At 40.9% G+C, this 14,724-nt stretch overlaps 1 protein-coding gene across 1 annotated transcript; it reads right to left on the bottom strand.

Annotated features, from left to right (window-relative positions):
- Positions 1-476: 476 nt before the first annotated feature.
- kcne4 (potassium voltage-gated channel, Isk-related family, member 4) lies at positions 477-3,810 on the bottom strand. Its single transcript, XM_028794413.2, has 2 exons — positions 3,501-3,810; positions 477-2,106 (listed from the first exon to the last, which is right to left on the bottom strand). Exon 2 carries the CDS (start codon positions 2,080-2,082, stop codon positions 1,567-1,569), a length of 516 nt encoding a protein of 171 aa, XP_028650246.2. The 5' UTR covers positions 2,083-2,106; positions 3,501-3,810; the 3' UTR covers positions 477-1,566.
- Positions 3,811-14,724: the final 10,914 nt, after the last annotated feature.

Genomic DNA, 14,724 nt, shown 5'->3' with positions numbered 1-14,724 from the left:
GCTCACCACACAAGAGCTATTAGGTGGTGAAGTGGTGACAGAGAGAATTAAAGTACAGACAGGGGATGATTACGGGGTCAGAATGACTAGGCCGTTGAGAAAAATTTAGCCTGGACAATTGGATACACCCTACTGTTTCTGGAGGATGTCCAGGGATCCAGGACCTCGGTTTTACATCTCATCTGTAGGACACCGTCATTTTTACAGAACAATATCCCCATCAATGTACTGGGGCATTGGGATCCGCGCTGGGTAAGCAGCCTCTAAAAGCCTCACCAACAGCAACCCAAGCGTTTGCTGGTCTCCCACCCAAGTACTGGCCAGGCCCAAAAAACGCTTAGCTTCAGGTGGATTGTAGTATTGTTTTCCACTGAACGCAAATGTGACCCCTGAAAAGTGGGGGTGAGGCAAGTGTTCAGACAGTGTAGCTCTTCACTTGGGTGATGAGACTACAATGGAAATCAGGCTCTGAAAGGCATGGAGTAAATTAGCAAGAGATTTATTTAATTTAAATAAGAGAACTGTCTCAGCAAAACACTTAAATACATACATTTGAAATTATTACATTTTATACAATATAATACAATATCTACACAAAAACAAAATTATTTACATCTTTCATACAGCAAATTTTGCATAGTGTATAAAATATCTTTCGTTCAAGTGATTCCAGGGAAATAGAAATGTGTCTCTTTTTTTTCAACCGGAAAAGACACACTTCAGTAGAAAGTTACTATGAAAAGAAACTCCCAGCAACCCAAGCTGATGTGTTCCAGATGGTGCAACATGATGATGTGGCCTGGAGTGCTGTCGGTGTGGGATTTGCATGCTCCTTCTGTGTACATGAAAGCTTCCTGCATAGACCCCCCATTTCCTCTCACAGTGCGAATGCATTCGTCCTAAATGAGAACAATGTCAGCAAACCTGGGTTCAATGGACTTAAGTCCTATCCAGAGTTGGTCCCCATTTTCCATCCATAATAGAATCTGTAGGTTCAGAAAATGTTCCACTTGGCTCCACCAGAGTATTTTCTTGCCCTGATGGCTGTGGGTGAATGTGATTACAACCAGGAGACTGGGTTCAAATTCTCGTCCAGATTCAGGCTTTGTTTTTCCCCTGGTCCTCTGGTTTCTCCCACATGCTGAAGTCCTGTACTATCTGGTTAACTGGTAACTCTATGCTGTCCTGTTGTGAATAATTATGAGTGCATTTATCAGAGAAGACTGGCACTCCACCCAAGGCCGGTACCTGCATTGCACCAACACTACCGTGTGACTCTAATATTTCATTACTCCGAATCGGCAAGAGGTTGGATAGTCAGATCTTTAAAGTAAGCGAGCATTACCATCTTCTAAATGTTCTCATTTTCACAGCAAAAGCAATCTCGATGGATAAACCTTAGAAATACAGTTGTGTACAGCAATAGAGACCATTTAAGCTACCACTTCACTAAAAGATTTGTCCCCAGCTGGCATTACTTTCAAAATCAGGTTACTAAGAATTGTTTATTGGCAACATCAGAATGGAAGATCTTTTATTTGATAGGGGTTTCATGCCCCAGAAATGCTAGCAGGCCATTTCATTGATGGCTTCCAAAGAATGAGGGAGAAGGGCCTGTGAGGGTTCACCAATGCCAATGTCAGACTCTTCTTCCTCAATTGCAGGGTGCAGGTCTGGTGAGGAGCACACTGAACTGTTGCTGCTTTCCTCCAGCGTGCACAGTGTACAGGAGAACGCTGATGGCACCATCCCATCGGATAAGGAGCCAAAGCCAGGTAGCAAGGAGAGGTGGACACCTCGGAGGCCAGAGATAGTGGGAAGACTATGTTTCTTCACTACTCCCCCCCATGCCTTCTCCTCTTCCTCATACAGTAGGAACATATTCCTCTCCCTCTTCTTAGACCTCATATAGAAGAGCATAATCCCCAATAGGAATATTCCATAGAAGGACAGCACTATAAGAATGTAGAGGTACTCGTGCCCCCTCTCCTTCATGTTAACTGTGCCAGGAGCCGCAGATCTGCCAGTCACTGAGGGGGCAATGGTGACCTCTGTAGCGTTTAACACAGCCATTATAAGCATGGGGACTGCAGATCCGGATTTGACCTGTGAGGGGGAAAAGATCTCAATTATTTGAGAGAACGAGTGCATCCAACACTTGGGTTATTTGTAATTTATTTTCAGAATTACACTTTACTAAATGTTTTTGGTTAGTTTTTTATTTTAATTTTAATTAGAAACTGTATAGTATATTATATTATAGCGGATTCAAATCCAACTACTGTATAAAAATTCAATATGATGATGTTACCATACAGTCCTTCTTGAAAGAAGTGAGCTGCCGCTGATCGAAGTCGCCGGTTTAGATTTTGAGTAACCGTTTATTTGTGCCAGTCTATTTATGATCGAATTGTGAAATGCAATGCTCCAATTTAGGACATGTGCTAGTCATTTTTAAGCCCGCTTACTGTTTTACAGAGACGTTAGAAACCATAAGCCGGGAGCTTCGCGTGCAACGCAGAAAACAAACCGTTAATCGCCGGCCACACTCGTGCACGCGCACTAGGGTGACTTTTGGGTTGACGGTCAATTTAACGTGTGGGTTTTGGGGATGTCAGAGAAAGCCGTTCTGTCAAGAAGAAAATAAATAAATACATACACACACACACATACATAAAACACTGGGGGAATGTGTAGATGGCGAATTAGTCATGAGATGTAAGGTAGTAGCTCCATTAACCATTGCGCCTCCTTGCCCTGGCATAAATATGGCGCTTTCTAGTTAATTTTACTTTTTCAGTTATTTATTTTTAACAACTGTACTTCTACTTGATGCATAATTGCTAGACTATTGAATGCCCATTCTCGACTACCGTACGCTTGTGAAATTTAAATTCTTCTCATATTCTAAATTAGTGATGGCTAGTATCCCTGTTTAACGATATGTATTACGCAGTTAAAAAGAGACTGCAGAATGCTTAGTAAAGATAATGAAGCTTGATGAGCGCGATATCATAAAATAACATCTGCAAAAAAAACTACTTTGGCTTGCCTGTCTAAAACGGTGAAGCCAAGACGGCTGCAGAGTTTGTGGATTATTTACTATTTTTTAAAGTAGGAGATAAAAAAACAGACACCTTGCGCCGGGGAGCAATGTGGCGTAGGTATTAGTACTGTTATCTGATATCAATACGAGTTTACGCTCCATGGTGGTCTGAACGGGTTTTCTAAGGTTTAACTTTTTTTTTTTAATTTAATGATGCACCGATTTTATTCCAAAGATGTACAGCGTGATCAACTCAAATCGACATTAATGGTGTCCCCTCTTGGATTGACCAGATATTGGAGATGTGCAACCTGATATGCGAACAAGAACTAAATTAAGCGATGCAAAATTTAAAACATGCAAGTTAAATACATGCTTGCACCTTAAACAATCTTCAAACCGTTTGATTCCTGCAAATCGCTTTCCAATAGGTCTGAATAAGACTGTTACTTACACTTCCACAACCGCTGCTGATTCCTGGAGGACGAAGAGGACTTTTTTTATCAAAGCGGCCGTCTCGTTTCGTCAGTGCGCCGTAAGTGTGCTCGCTTTGCACTTCTGCGGAATTTAAATAGTCGGTGCCTGGAAGGCGATGACGCGAAACACTCCAGGCGCGCTGCTCTTTTTTTTCTTTCTGACGAGACGGGATGTGAGGAGTGGGGCTAAGTGTTAGTGGCTGCACTGTCTTTTTTTTTTGTTCTTCATTCTTACAGAAGACCGAACAACTGGAAGTGTGCCCACTGTCTAGTCTACCGTTTTGCTTTATATGTACTGTATATATATTACATGTATATGTGAATATATATTGTCTTTACGCGTAATTTATCGCTATATCCTTCAGGATTAATACCATTTTCCAGAACTTCTGAAATACTGGGGAATCTTGTAAAAGAGCACCCCTAACAAGTTTACAACAAAGTGAACGTATGCGCTGCAATCAATGGGGTTAGAAAGGGGTGTTGAGCCATCAATTAATTTTTGGAGCTGCTTATTCCATTAAATAATTACGGACAGCTTCAATATATCCCAGTAGCATCGGAACCAAACCCGAAGGGAGCGCAATTAGGCATTAATCCATATCCACTCAAGCGGGGCCATCGCTCAAAAGAACGTGCGCTTGTTGAGGGTTGCAATGGTGCATCCATCCTTTTTTCAGAGCGGGGTCGTAGGTGAGCTGGTGCCATTGCTAGCAAGCATCAGGCGCAAGCCATTCTCAAACCGGCTTAATCTGGGTAACGGTAACATGGGGAATCTGCCATGGACAGGGTACCATTCCACTGCGGGACACACAGCCACAGAGGACCAATTTAGAACGACCAGTGATTAAAACACCCACTCGTGCATGTCCAACACACAATTCCAACTCTCCGATTCATCACCTCTAGTTATGTGAGGACGACAGGGGAAGAACGAGCAAACTCCGCACAGAGCAGAATGAAGAAACATAATTTAATTTAATAAATTATGAGATCGTAGGAATGTTGCATAAAATGGAAGGAAACGTGTTTCTCAAGTGAAAACAAATAACAAACGGTCTACGTTTACGGCTCCTTATTACTTATCCATCCATCCATCCATCCAACCATTTTCCAACCCGCTGAATCCGAACACAGGGTCACGGGGGTCTGCTGGAGCCAATCCCAGCCAACACAGGGCACAAGGCAGGAACCAATCCCGAGCAAGGTGCAACCCACCGCAGGACACACACAAACACACCAAGCATACACTAGGGCCAATTTAGAATCGCCAATCCACCTAACCAGCATATCTTTGGACTGTGGGAGGAAACCGGAGTGCCCGGAGGAAACCCACGCAGACACGGGGAGAACATGCAAACTCCACGCAGGGAGGGCCCGGGAAGCGAACCCGGGTCCCCAGGTCTCCATATACCAGTAAAAGCATGCCGGATGACGCTTAGAAGAACATGGCAAGAATAGTTTTGGATTGGATTCAGTTAAAACCTTCCATCTAAGTGTTTCCTACCCGCGTGTGTTATTTTGCTTACATTACCTCTCTCTTTCTTTCTTAATATAATGTAGAGTCCCGTAAATTGTCTTTGCTTTCGCGCAGAGTGTGTCGTATGTGGATGACGCGATTTAACCGTCATGTTAAGCTGTTTGCATAGAAACGACTTTCACCTTACAGCAGCGGACATGCTTTCAATCAAGCGCCTTTCCAGAAAAGCGTCCATCCCCAGAGTGTCAGGCAGAAGAAATACGTAACTCCTCCTAAGTTTTAGATTCTCAAGCTTCCTTAAGCCTTTCCGAAATAAATCGGAGCAAACGTGGTAACAGACAGCGCTGCAGTTGTGCTTTTCTACATGTGGACAACTAGTACTGAAGAGCTGTTTTCCATCCATCCATTATCCAACCCGCTATATCCTAACTACAGGGTCACGGGGGTCTGCTGGAGCCAATCCCAGCCAATACAGGGCGCAAGGCTGGAAACACCCCCCGGGAGAGCTGTTTTCAAATGTTAATAGTCAAGTTTATCGTGTAGTAGCTTTAAAAAAAATACACCATGCCCCCTCACGGGCTCCGTAGCTGCCTAATCACCGTTTTGTTAATAACGCGTACAAAGTGGGAACCGGACGGCAGTACAATCCCCGGTACACCGAAGCGCACCCTTTTCAGATTTTTTACGTGGGTTACACGTCCGTTGAAGGTGTATCCCTGGTTTGCACGCTTGTATACTGGAGGTAAAGGTGCCGCTGCATGAGTTACCAGAAAATGTGACATCGTAAAATGTTTTTCATATCCCCAGAGTAGACGTATCATCAGCAGGGCCGGCGCCACCATTAATAAGGCGAATTAGGCAGTCACTTAGGGTGCAGATCAAAGTGTGCTGGGAGGCACCCAGTCGCACAGGTTAGCAACTGAGATGTCGGTGGGCGCACTAATAAGCTTGGCCTATGGTGCAAAATAACCTAGCATCGGCACAGAATATCAGATACCTACAGTGGATTCAGAACGCATTCACACCAGGGACATCTTAGCGTACAGTCACAGTGGGTTTATGGGGCACTGGCCAGGGGCAGAGGGGCCCACGATGTTTCTGATGCCTTTGTTTCTGTTTTGCTATTAACACGGGGCTCCAGCACACTACTTTGCTTTAGGGGGCCTGTGATGCTGTTCAGACTGCTCACATTCAGACCCCTTCACTTTCTGCACACGTTATTCTTTTGAAGACTTCATTTTAAATGGATACATTTGCCATTTTTGACCATCAATCTACACTCAATGTCCCATAATAACAAAGTGAAAACATGTTTTTAGAAAGGCTTGCAAATTTAATAAAAATCAAAAACGGAAATCTCGCATATTAATGTAAGTAATCAGACCCTTTGCCATGGCACTTCAAATTGTGGTCAGGCACATCCTGATTGCTTTCATCCTCCTTGAGATGAGACTTGAACTTGATTGGAGTCCACCTGTTCCAAATTGCACTGATTGGACGTTATTTAGGGAGGCACACGTCCCACGATTCACACTGCATGTCAGACAAACACCAAGGAACTCTATATGGACCAACATGATAAAAGTGGGGTGAAGCAAAGATCAGGGTAGGAGTATAAAAGAACTTTTAAAACGTTGAGTGTTTCTAGGAGCATAGTGTCCTTAATAACTGTGAAATGGAGGAAGTCTGGAACCACAAGGACTCTTTCTAGAATAAAAAACATATGACAGGCCACTTGAAGTTTGCCAAATGGTATTTAAAGGACTCCAGAGAATGAGGAGAATAGATTCTCTGGTCTGATGAGAAAAAAACTGAACTCTTTGGTCAACACTCCAAACATTATGTCTGGTGAAGACCAGGCACTGCTCATCTCCTGCTTAATACTGTCTCTACAGTGAAGCAAGGTGGTAGTTGTAACATCATACTATGGGGTTGGGGGGGTTCCCAGTGACAGGTACAGGAAGACTGGTCAGAACTGGAAAGGAAGAATGCATCCAGATACTAAGAGGTTCATGAAGAAACCCTGCATCAGACTGGGGAGACGGTTCATCTTATAGCACTGTGGTGCCGAACTCTGGGCCCGGAGGGCCACAGTGGCTGCAGGTTTTCATTCTAACCCTTTTCGTAATCAGTGACCAATTTTCACTGCTAATTAACTTCTCTTCCCTTCATTTTAATAACTCTGTTTTTAAGGATTCAGTCCTTGAATTTATTCTTTTCTTCATTAAATGGCAGCCAAACAGAAACGAGACGTGAAAGGAGCCAAAAGATGACCAGCTAAATTGGAGCTTCGAACTCCAACCAATTTCACTCCAACCAGTTTCTTAATTAGAAGCTGATTCTTGCTGTTAATTAAACTCGTTATTTAATTCCATGGCTTGTTGCTGCTCTCATTCTGCCACTGCAGACATTTCCAAAACTGTTAATTTTTCTGTTTTTTTCTAACAACACAGATAAAATGTTTTGGTGACCTGGAAGATCAGCCTTACTGAGACCTTCATCTTCCTTTATTTTCAGCTATTCTGTGATGAGTACAGGTTAGCTGGCCGTGTGGTGGCTTGTTAAGTGTGTCTCATTATTGTTATGCTGCTAATTAAGGAAAACGAAATAAGTAAGGGGCTTGAGTCATGTTAATTAAAACTAAGAAGTTGATTAATAGCAAAAACTGGTCACTAATGAAGACGATGGTTAGAATGAAAACCTGCAGCCAGTGCGGCCCTCCAGGTACCGGGTCATGATCAGACCCTTAATTCAATACTTTACAGACACCCCTCTGACAGCAGTCACAGTTTTGATTGTTCTTAGGCAAGTCTCTACAAGCTTTGTACATCCAGATTTGGACAGTTTATCCCCTCGTTTCTGGCAGATCCTCTCAAGCCCTGTTAGATTGGATGGGGAGAGTCTGTAAACTGCCATGCTTACAATACGTGAATGAGAGAGTTCAGTTTTTGGTTTTCAATTTGCAAAAGTTTCTGAAAACATGTTTTCATTTTGTCTTTAGGGGTTATTGAATCTAGATTGATGGGCAAAAATGGCAGATGTATTTATTGAAACTTAAATCTACACCGCAACTAGATTTGTGTGTAGATACAGTAAATAGATAAGTGTTAGTGTTTTTATTTTTAATTTGTTACATTTTTTTCTTACTTTTACCATAACAGCTGAATATACCTGATGTTGTCAAAAAACAAAGAGATGGAATCATGTTTTTAAAATTTTCTTTTTCTTTCTCAATCTCCGAATACATGCATACTGAAGAATCAGACTGTCTTTGTTTTTAATATTTGACATGGCACACTGTGATCTGATGGCTTTTAAGTATAATTTTAAGCTTTGATAGTGCCAACTCTCTCTCTCTTACAGTATATCACAATGTGTTTTTTGTGTCTATCCATACACCTATTGCATGCGCTTCAAGTTTAGGTGACTCCTAATCTTTGACAATAGATAGACAGACATTAAAAGAAATGACACTGTACTGGGGTACTGTATATGTATTTAAAAAGCCTCGAATTGCATATTAAGCAATTTAACATGACTGGTTCTGGAATGTTGTGTATTAGCCAGTCTTTTATACAGCACCCATCATGGTGATCACAGGCTAAAGGAATTTATGTGTAAAAAGCCTATTAAATTTATTGAATGCAGAGGCCTGTAGTCATTAGCTCACGGCAGTGGGCATAAATGGGGTTTGCTCAGTGCCAGGTTACTTGGCTTATTGTGAATAATAAAGTGAGAAATCCAGCAATGTGATAAGTTCTCAGAGTAAAGCTGCTGCACCTCCATATTGAGAGGTGCCAACTGAAATAATTTGGCTATCTGGTGACATATACCCCCACATACACCTCCTGCTACGCTCCTTTTAAAAACCTCGGCTGCCCAGGGCATCTTATGGATAGATGGATAGATAGATAGATAGATAGATAGATACGAGATGAGACCAAAATGTTTAAATAAAAAAATTTTACAGTAAAAAACACATTACCATTAACCCCACTCAAAATACTCCCCCTCATTTCGAAAACACTCATCCCATCGTTCTTGCCACTTTTTGAACCAGTTCTGGATGTCCTCTTTCGTGTGTGTCTCCAGTTGCGCTGTTGTGGCTGCCTCGATCTCCTGAATCGATTCAAAACGTTTACCTTTCATGGTCATTTTGACTTTGGAGAAGAGCCAGAAGTCACACGGTGCCAGGGCCGGTGAATAAGGCGGACGAGAGCCCGATGTGATTCCCTGTATATTTTTAAAATGCACCTACAAATTGTACCCAGTAAGTTTCGAGATGTAATTTTTCACCCATCAAGTGTTCTTTTATCAGTGTATTTTCTGAAGCAGCTTTTCTTTTGCAAGGCAGCAGAGAGACCTTCACTCTTGCCAGATGCAGACTGTGTATCAGACTATGACAGGGTAGAGTAACATCACGCACCGCGGGCTAACGTGAACGCTTGAGAAGTGATGAAGGCCCATGGTTGGGGGTTTCAAGGAATCCCGACCGGGGGAATGCGTGCAAATTACATCGAGATGAATAATCGGCATATTGATGGGGTTAAAAAAAACGCGAAATAAATAATAAGACCTAACATGTTAAAATACTAAACACGAATATAGAAACTACATGACAGTTTAAAATAGTGGGACGTACAGTACCTACCATTCAACATTTCGGGAATGTGGTTGCTTCTTGGGCAGTCCAGCGAAATGAGATTTTTTTTAAGACTACATAACAAAATATTCACCTAGTGTCAAAATATTTTGCACTTCGTGATGAAGTGCTTCTTACTGGTTTGCAGCGCTCGTGCCATGTAATCTTCAGTCCAAGGTGTGAGACGATGTATCACCGAGCCGTGTTCGTAATGGAAAAAGTTAGCACGGGGTCTGCTCCTGGAGCGTGTGCGCACTGAAGAGGGCACGAGTATAAACAGATTGCTGCCCTGTTTTTAGAATGATTTCAAAATACAGATGGAAAAATAAAACGTCCATCTGTTAATACAGTGGGTCTGGAGGTTACAGACATCATTGCGAAAGATTTGTTTAATACAGAGCACTGGCTAGCAATTGGAACATTTGAAGTTTCTCAACACCTGCCGGGAACTTTTATTCACTGCTCCAGGAAAGGAAAAAAAAAGAGTGGAAGAATTGCCTTCCAGATACGCAAAGCCTACAAGCCAACTCAGCTCAGTACAGAGTAGCGGCGAGCGCATCTTGTCAGATTGCAGTACGCTAAACAGCCACGGTTTCATTATAAGGAATAATTAAGAATATATAATGATAATGTATAGCAAAATGCAGAGGACAGAAAAATATGGAAAAAGGCGATCCGCTGTGGCAATACCTAAGCAGCCGAAAAAAGAATGATAATACATATATTTTATAGTTAAGAGCATGCAAATAAAAACATGTATTATAATTCAGCATTCTTCTAAGGGGGTTACGTTTTATAAGTACGCCACTAAAAGAATTACAAGAAAAACTGTTAACTTAAAAGGAAACAAAACTAGCAAACTAACTTACCAAACTCATTCATCAATTCATCTTCAACTGTTTGTTAATAGTAACACTTTTGTTAAAATGCTGTATGATTTTCAATTTTATTAAAATATATTCTGTTCTTTCCTGATCTTTGGCATAGCATTGGTGTTGTATTGTGTGTTCTATGGGGCTACGTTTGGCAAACTGTAATAAATGCTGAGGCTAAACAACCACCAACTAGAAATGCACTCCCATGATGGTTCAAAAATAGAGTAATGGCAGCCTCTTCCAGAACAAAGATGTCAGGACTCCCACACTGCAGAGTCTGTGGGTGGTGTTCATTTGTGGATGCCTGGTGACGAGACAACCCAAGTAGATGGTTTATATATTTAGCCCAACAGAGCAGCAGCAGCTGCCGCCGACCACTTGAAAGGTGACTTGTGAAAGGTTGTGTGCAAGCAAAGTCAGGTGAGTGGATTATTAAAAGGAAGGAATGAACCTTGGATGGGATGCCAAATCTTTTCTTCAGAACACTCACGCTCAGGAATAAGCGGACAGATTATGAGAGGTGATTCAAAAAGTTTTAAGCCTGGCCCTGAAATGTGTATTGTACTGTGCTGATTTTGTAAACAGAAAAGGATTATCTCCAGTGCACCAGTAATTGAATTAGATGTTTCTAGCACTTGTGGCGTACAGTGCATGTTTCTTAGTGAAGTTAGTTGCTGACAACAGTAAAAAGACAGAAATTCACCATTAGGTTGCAACACAAGACCTTTTTGTCTCTGTATTACTTGCATCTACCTGACATGAGCTTGTCACAAGTTAAATATCATAAAGCTAAGGGGATCTGAGCAACGAGGTGCGAAACAGCAGGACAAATCACGGTGCCATCATGCCATACCTATGAATTCCAGAAAAGAAAAACAAAACAGTATCATGTTGTAAATAAAGCAGTTTTATGATACTAAGTATTTACGATATATTATGCTGTGGGGATTCAACTGAAGAACTTTACTTACGGCACAGCGCTCTCATTGCCTATGCCATGCGGTCTGGAGTTGTCTTCCTCAGTAGAATTTAGTGATTAGGCCCATCACCATGTCCTCAGTACTTTTGCTGGGAAAAGTGTAACTCCTTTTGGCATAGGAGTGTAGGCGGTGAGATTCATTTCTTGAAGTAGTTCTTCTATTCTCCAGTTGGGTTCAGTCACTGGTACAGAGCCTGGTTTAGAAGAGTGACTCTGATCCCACTCTTCTCTGATACTCTGAGCTACTGAATTCAGAACAATAGGGTGCAGGTCCAAGAGTTCTTATCTTAGTCCCTAAGGCAGGACCTGATGAACTTCCTGGATTTAGTGAGATGAAGAAATGCACCTCACTTTTTAAACAGGAGTGTAGCCTCTGCTATTTTTTTCTTTTGATTTGGAAACAATAACACAACAAGCACAAAAGTATTTTGACAGTAATCTGTGAAACACAGAATTCAACTCCCATGGGAAAAAGAGATGTTTAAGACTTGAAAGCCCCACCTAAATTGATTCTTCATATAGGATGAAAAAGCAAGTACAGGTGTAGCATGTTTGCTTTAGGATTATATTAATGAGTTTTAAACAGACGTGAAAAAACAGATACTTATTTAATGGATACTTTTTCTCAGTTGGAGATAACAAGGAATATCACTTTCCCACAATTCTGATATGTTTTTACTAATTTATTACTGTGTATTTTTACAGTGGCAGTCACCATTTGTTCAATATCTTCAGTGCAGGTCATGGCCAAATGTTTGATGTTCTAAGGGTGAGCTACAAACAGTTTTATTTTGTCTATTTTTTCTCTCTCTTTTATTTCCCCCAAGTATTTTTTTTTTCTGATTTCCACTTAGCTTTACCTCACAACAGTTATTTGAATGTACCTCCTGATCTTTCTCTTTCCTGCTCAGTTTAGTCCTCAATTCAGAAATTTCCACTGTATGATCTTTTGTGCAGTGTTCTGATGGCGTTGTGTAGCTAGTTGGTGCTGGGACAGCACACAGTGCGTTGTTTGGGGTTTTAGATAGGGATAATGAAAGTCTTCTGGTTTTACTTTGCAGCTTATATGTAATGCAATCTCATTCCTGGCCTTGCAATGATGGGTCCCTCAAACTATTGGCTGAGTGATTTTCATTGATTGTCTCTGGAATATACTGTTGTACTTGCTATGTTATTTTCACTTGATTGGGTTGTGCTTTGTTTTATAAAAAAATAAAGAAAGAAAGAAAATTGATGGGGCTTATATTGGGCTGGATGTTTCAAAGATTGAAAGACATAAAAAGACACCTTTACGGGTTTTCAAAGTGTTGGGCATTTGAAGATTTTATGTAGCATCATATATTAGATTGATGCTCCAGAGTAAACATTATAAATCAATTACTAGACATACTAGCTTCATTACAAACTTGTGGATGCCAGTGCCTACCTCAGCAGCGTCAGATATGAGAGAAGACAGCCCTAGAAAGCACAATGAACTAACACGATGGCACCCAATTACAATGGGTCAATACAGAGTTACCAAAACACAATTTAGTGTTGCCAAAGCATGCTTTTGGAATGTGGTATTAAACCAGAGTACCCAGAAAAAGCCTGTACAGACACTGGGAAATTGTACAACTGAGTAATAAAAGAATGAATGGGGGATTTGACCAATGAGGCGTGAAACAGCAGAACAAATCACTGTGTCATTATGCCATACCTACGAAATCCATAAAAGAAAAAAAATGTGGTTACCAAATAAATTCCAGTTGAGATGTCACCTAGCAAAAGCTAGAAAATGTAAAGCTTGAAATTAAGGATTAAATTAGCAACAGTAACTGAGGCCTGCTAGTAACTACAATCATACTTAACTGGAAAAAAGAGAAGTATGAAAACGGGTGAAATGATGGATTCATTCTGCATCAGAAAAAGCATTGTTAAAATGTGTTTTGTTTCATATGAACTAGAGTGAAAGCTATCTTGAAAGATACTCAAGTAACAGAATCATTTCCCTGCTACAGCATCCAATTAACATACTGTACATGTGAATATTATTTTGAACCATGCCATGTAAAGGTACATGAGTGTTTCCAGGACTTCAACTAGTTGTTTCACACCTAAGTCTTTCTAGGCCTAGCAAAACATGATAATGATATCTGCTCCTTTTTATTAACACCTTAATTGACAAGGAAATCTTCTTCTGCTCCATGAAAATGTTCTTAGCCACACTGCACAGGTTGCTCTCCACAAAACAATGGAGTCAAAAAGATGCTACACCCACCCCTTTCTCCAAACTTGGTCCCATTTCCCAATCGGAAGGGGTAGTTTTGTGGGATGCCCTTGTTGATCTGTCTTTGTGGAGTTTCCAATTAATTTACTATACTAGAATGATTAGAACTATCCTGCACTTGTGCCACTAGCTTCTTCATAGTGACTGTACTGTCTTCTACTCTGGAGCTGATCAAAGGAGGAAGATGTTACTGTATTAATGGATACACGCACAGCTCCCTGACTGGGTTTATTTCTGAGGTAGTCTTGAATTTTTCATAAATAAAAACACCATGTTCTACAGCAAGATTGTTCACCAAGTGTATTTGCTATGGGGGCATCATAGTTCACAGGTCATTAATAAACTTTGGAGTGGTGACATCCAATTTAAGACAGTACAATTTTCTCTGAAATCTTTGGAGTGGTTGGAGATAAAGACTCTGAATGGGCTCCATAAAACTGGTAGGCACTGCAAGCAGACAAATGGTATTTGGGACAAGGAATTACATGGTAATGAAACCATTTCATTTATACAACCACTTTTAAGAATGAAGAAATGCTACTGCTATTAAGAAAAAAGATGAGTCACAGGATTGTGTGTCAAAGGTTTTGCTTTTTACTTCAACACTCTTGGTTGGTCGCAATATGTGTTCTTTGTGATCTACTTGAGAATTGCAAGTCATCTCATAAACTGCAAGAGATTTGTCCACTCTTAAATCCACTAGTACCTCTAATCTCATTCTACTGAATGCATCTTACTCTTGATGGAAACACCAAACTAGTGTTTGGTAATAAATCCTGGCCATATCTATCAATATTTATCTTCCATGCAGTGCAAAGTCTGTTTTTTTTGGACTATACATTGTAAACACAGATTACTCCTAAAACAAACACATGGGTGTTGAGATCAATTTAGTCTAAATAATGTGACTGATTTCAAGATATTTAACAGCAGCTGAGAGTATTTTTAAGGGTAATT

This window comes from Erpetoichthys calabaricus, chromosome 2, assembly GCF_900747795.2.
Source record: "Erpetoichthys calabaricus chromosome 2, fErpCal1.3, whole genome shotgun sequence".
Taxonomy (NCBI): Eukaryota; Metazoa; Chordata; class Cladistia; order Polypteriformes; family Polypteridae; genus Erpetoichthys; species Erpetoichthys calabaricus.
This window is presented reverse-complemented; position numbering and strand designations above follow the sequence as displayed.

What these genes read in the sequence shown, in the direction of transcription:
- kcne4 (XM_028794413.2), bottom strand. Translation starts at nt 2,082, where the DNA reads ATGCTTATAATGGCTGTGTTAAACGCTACAGAGGTCACCATTGCCCCC.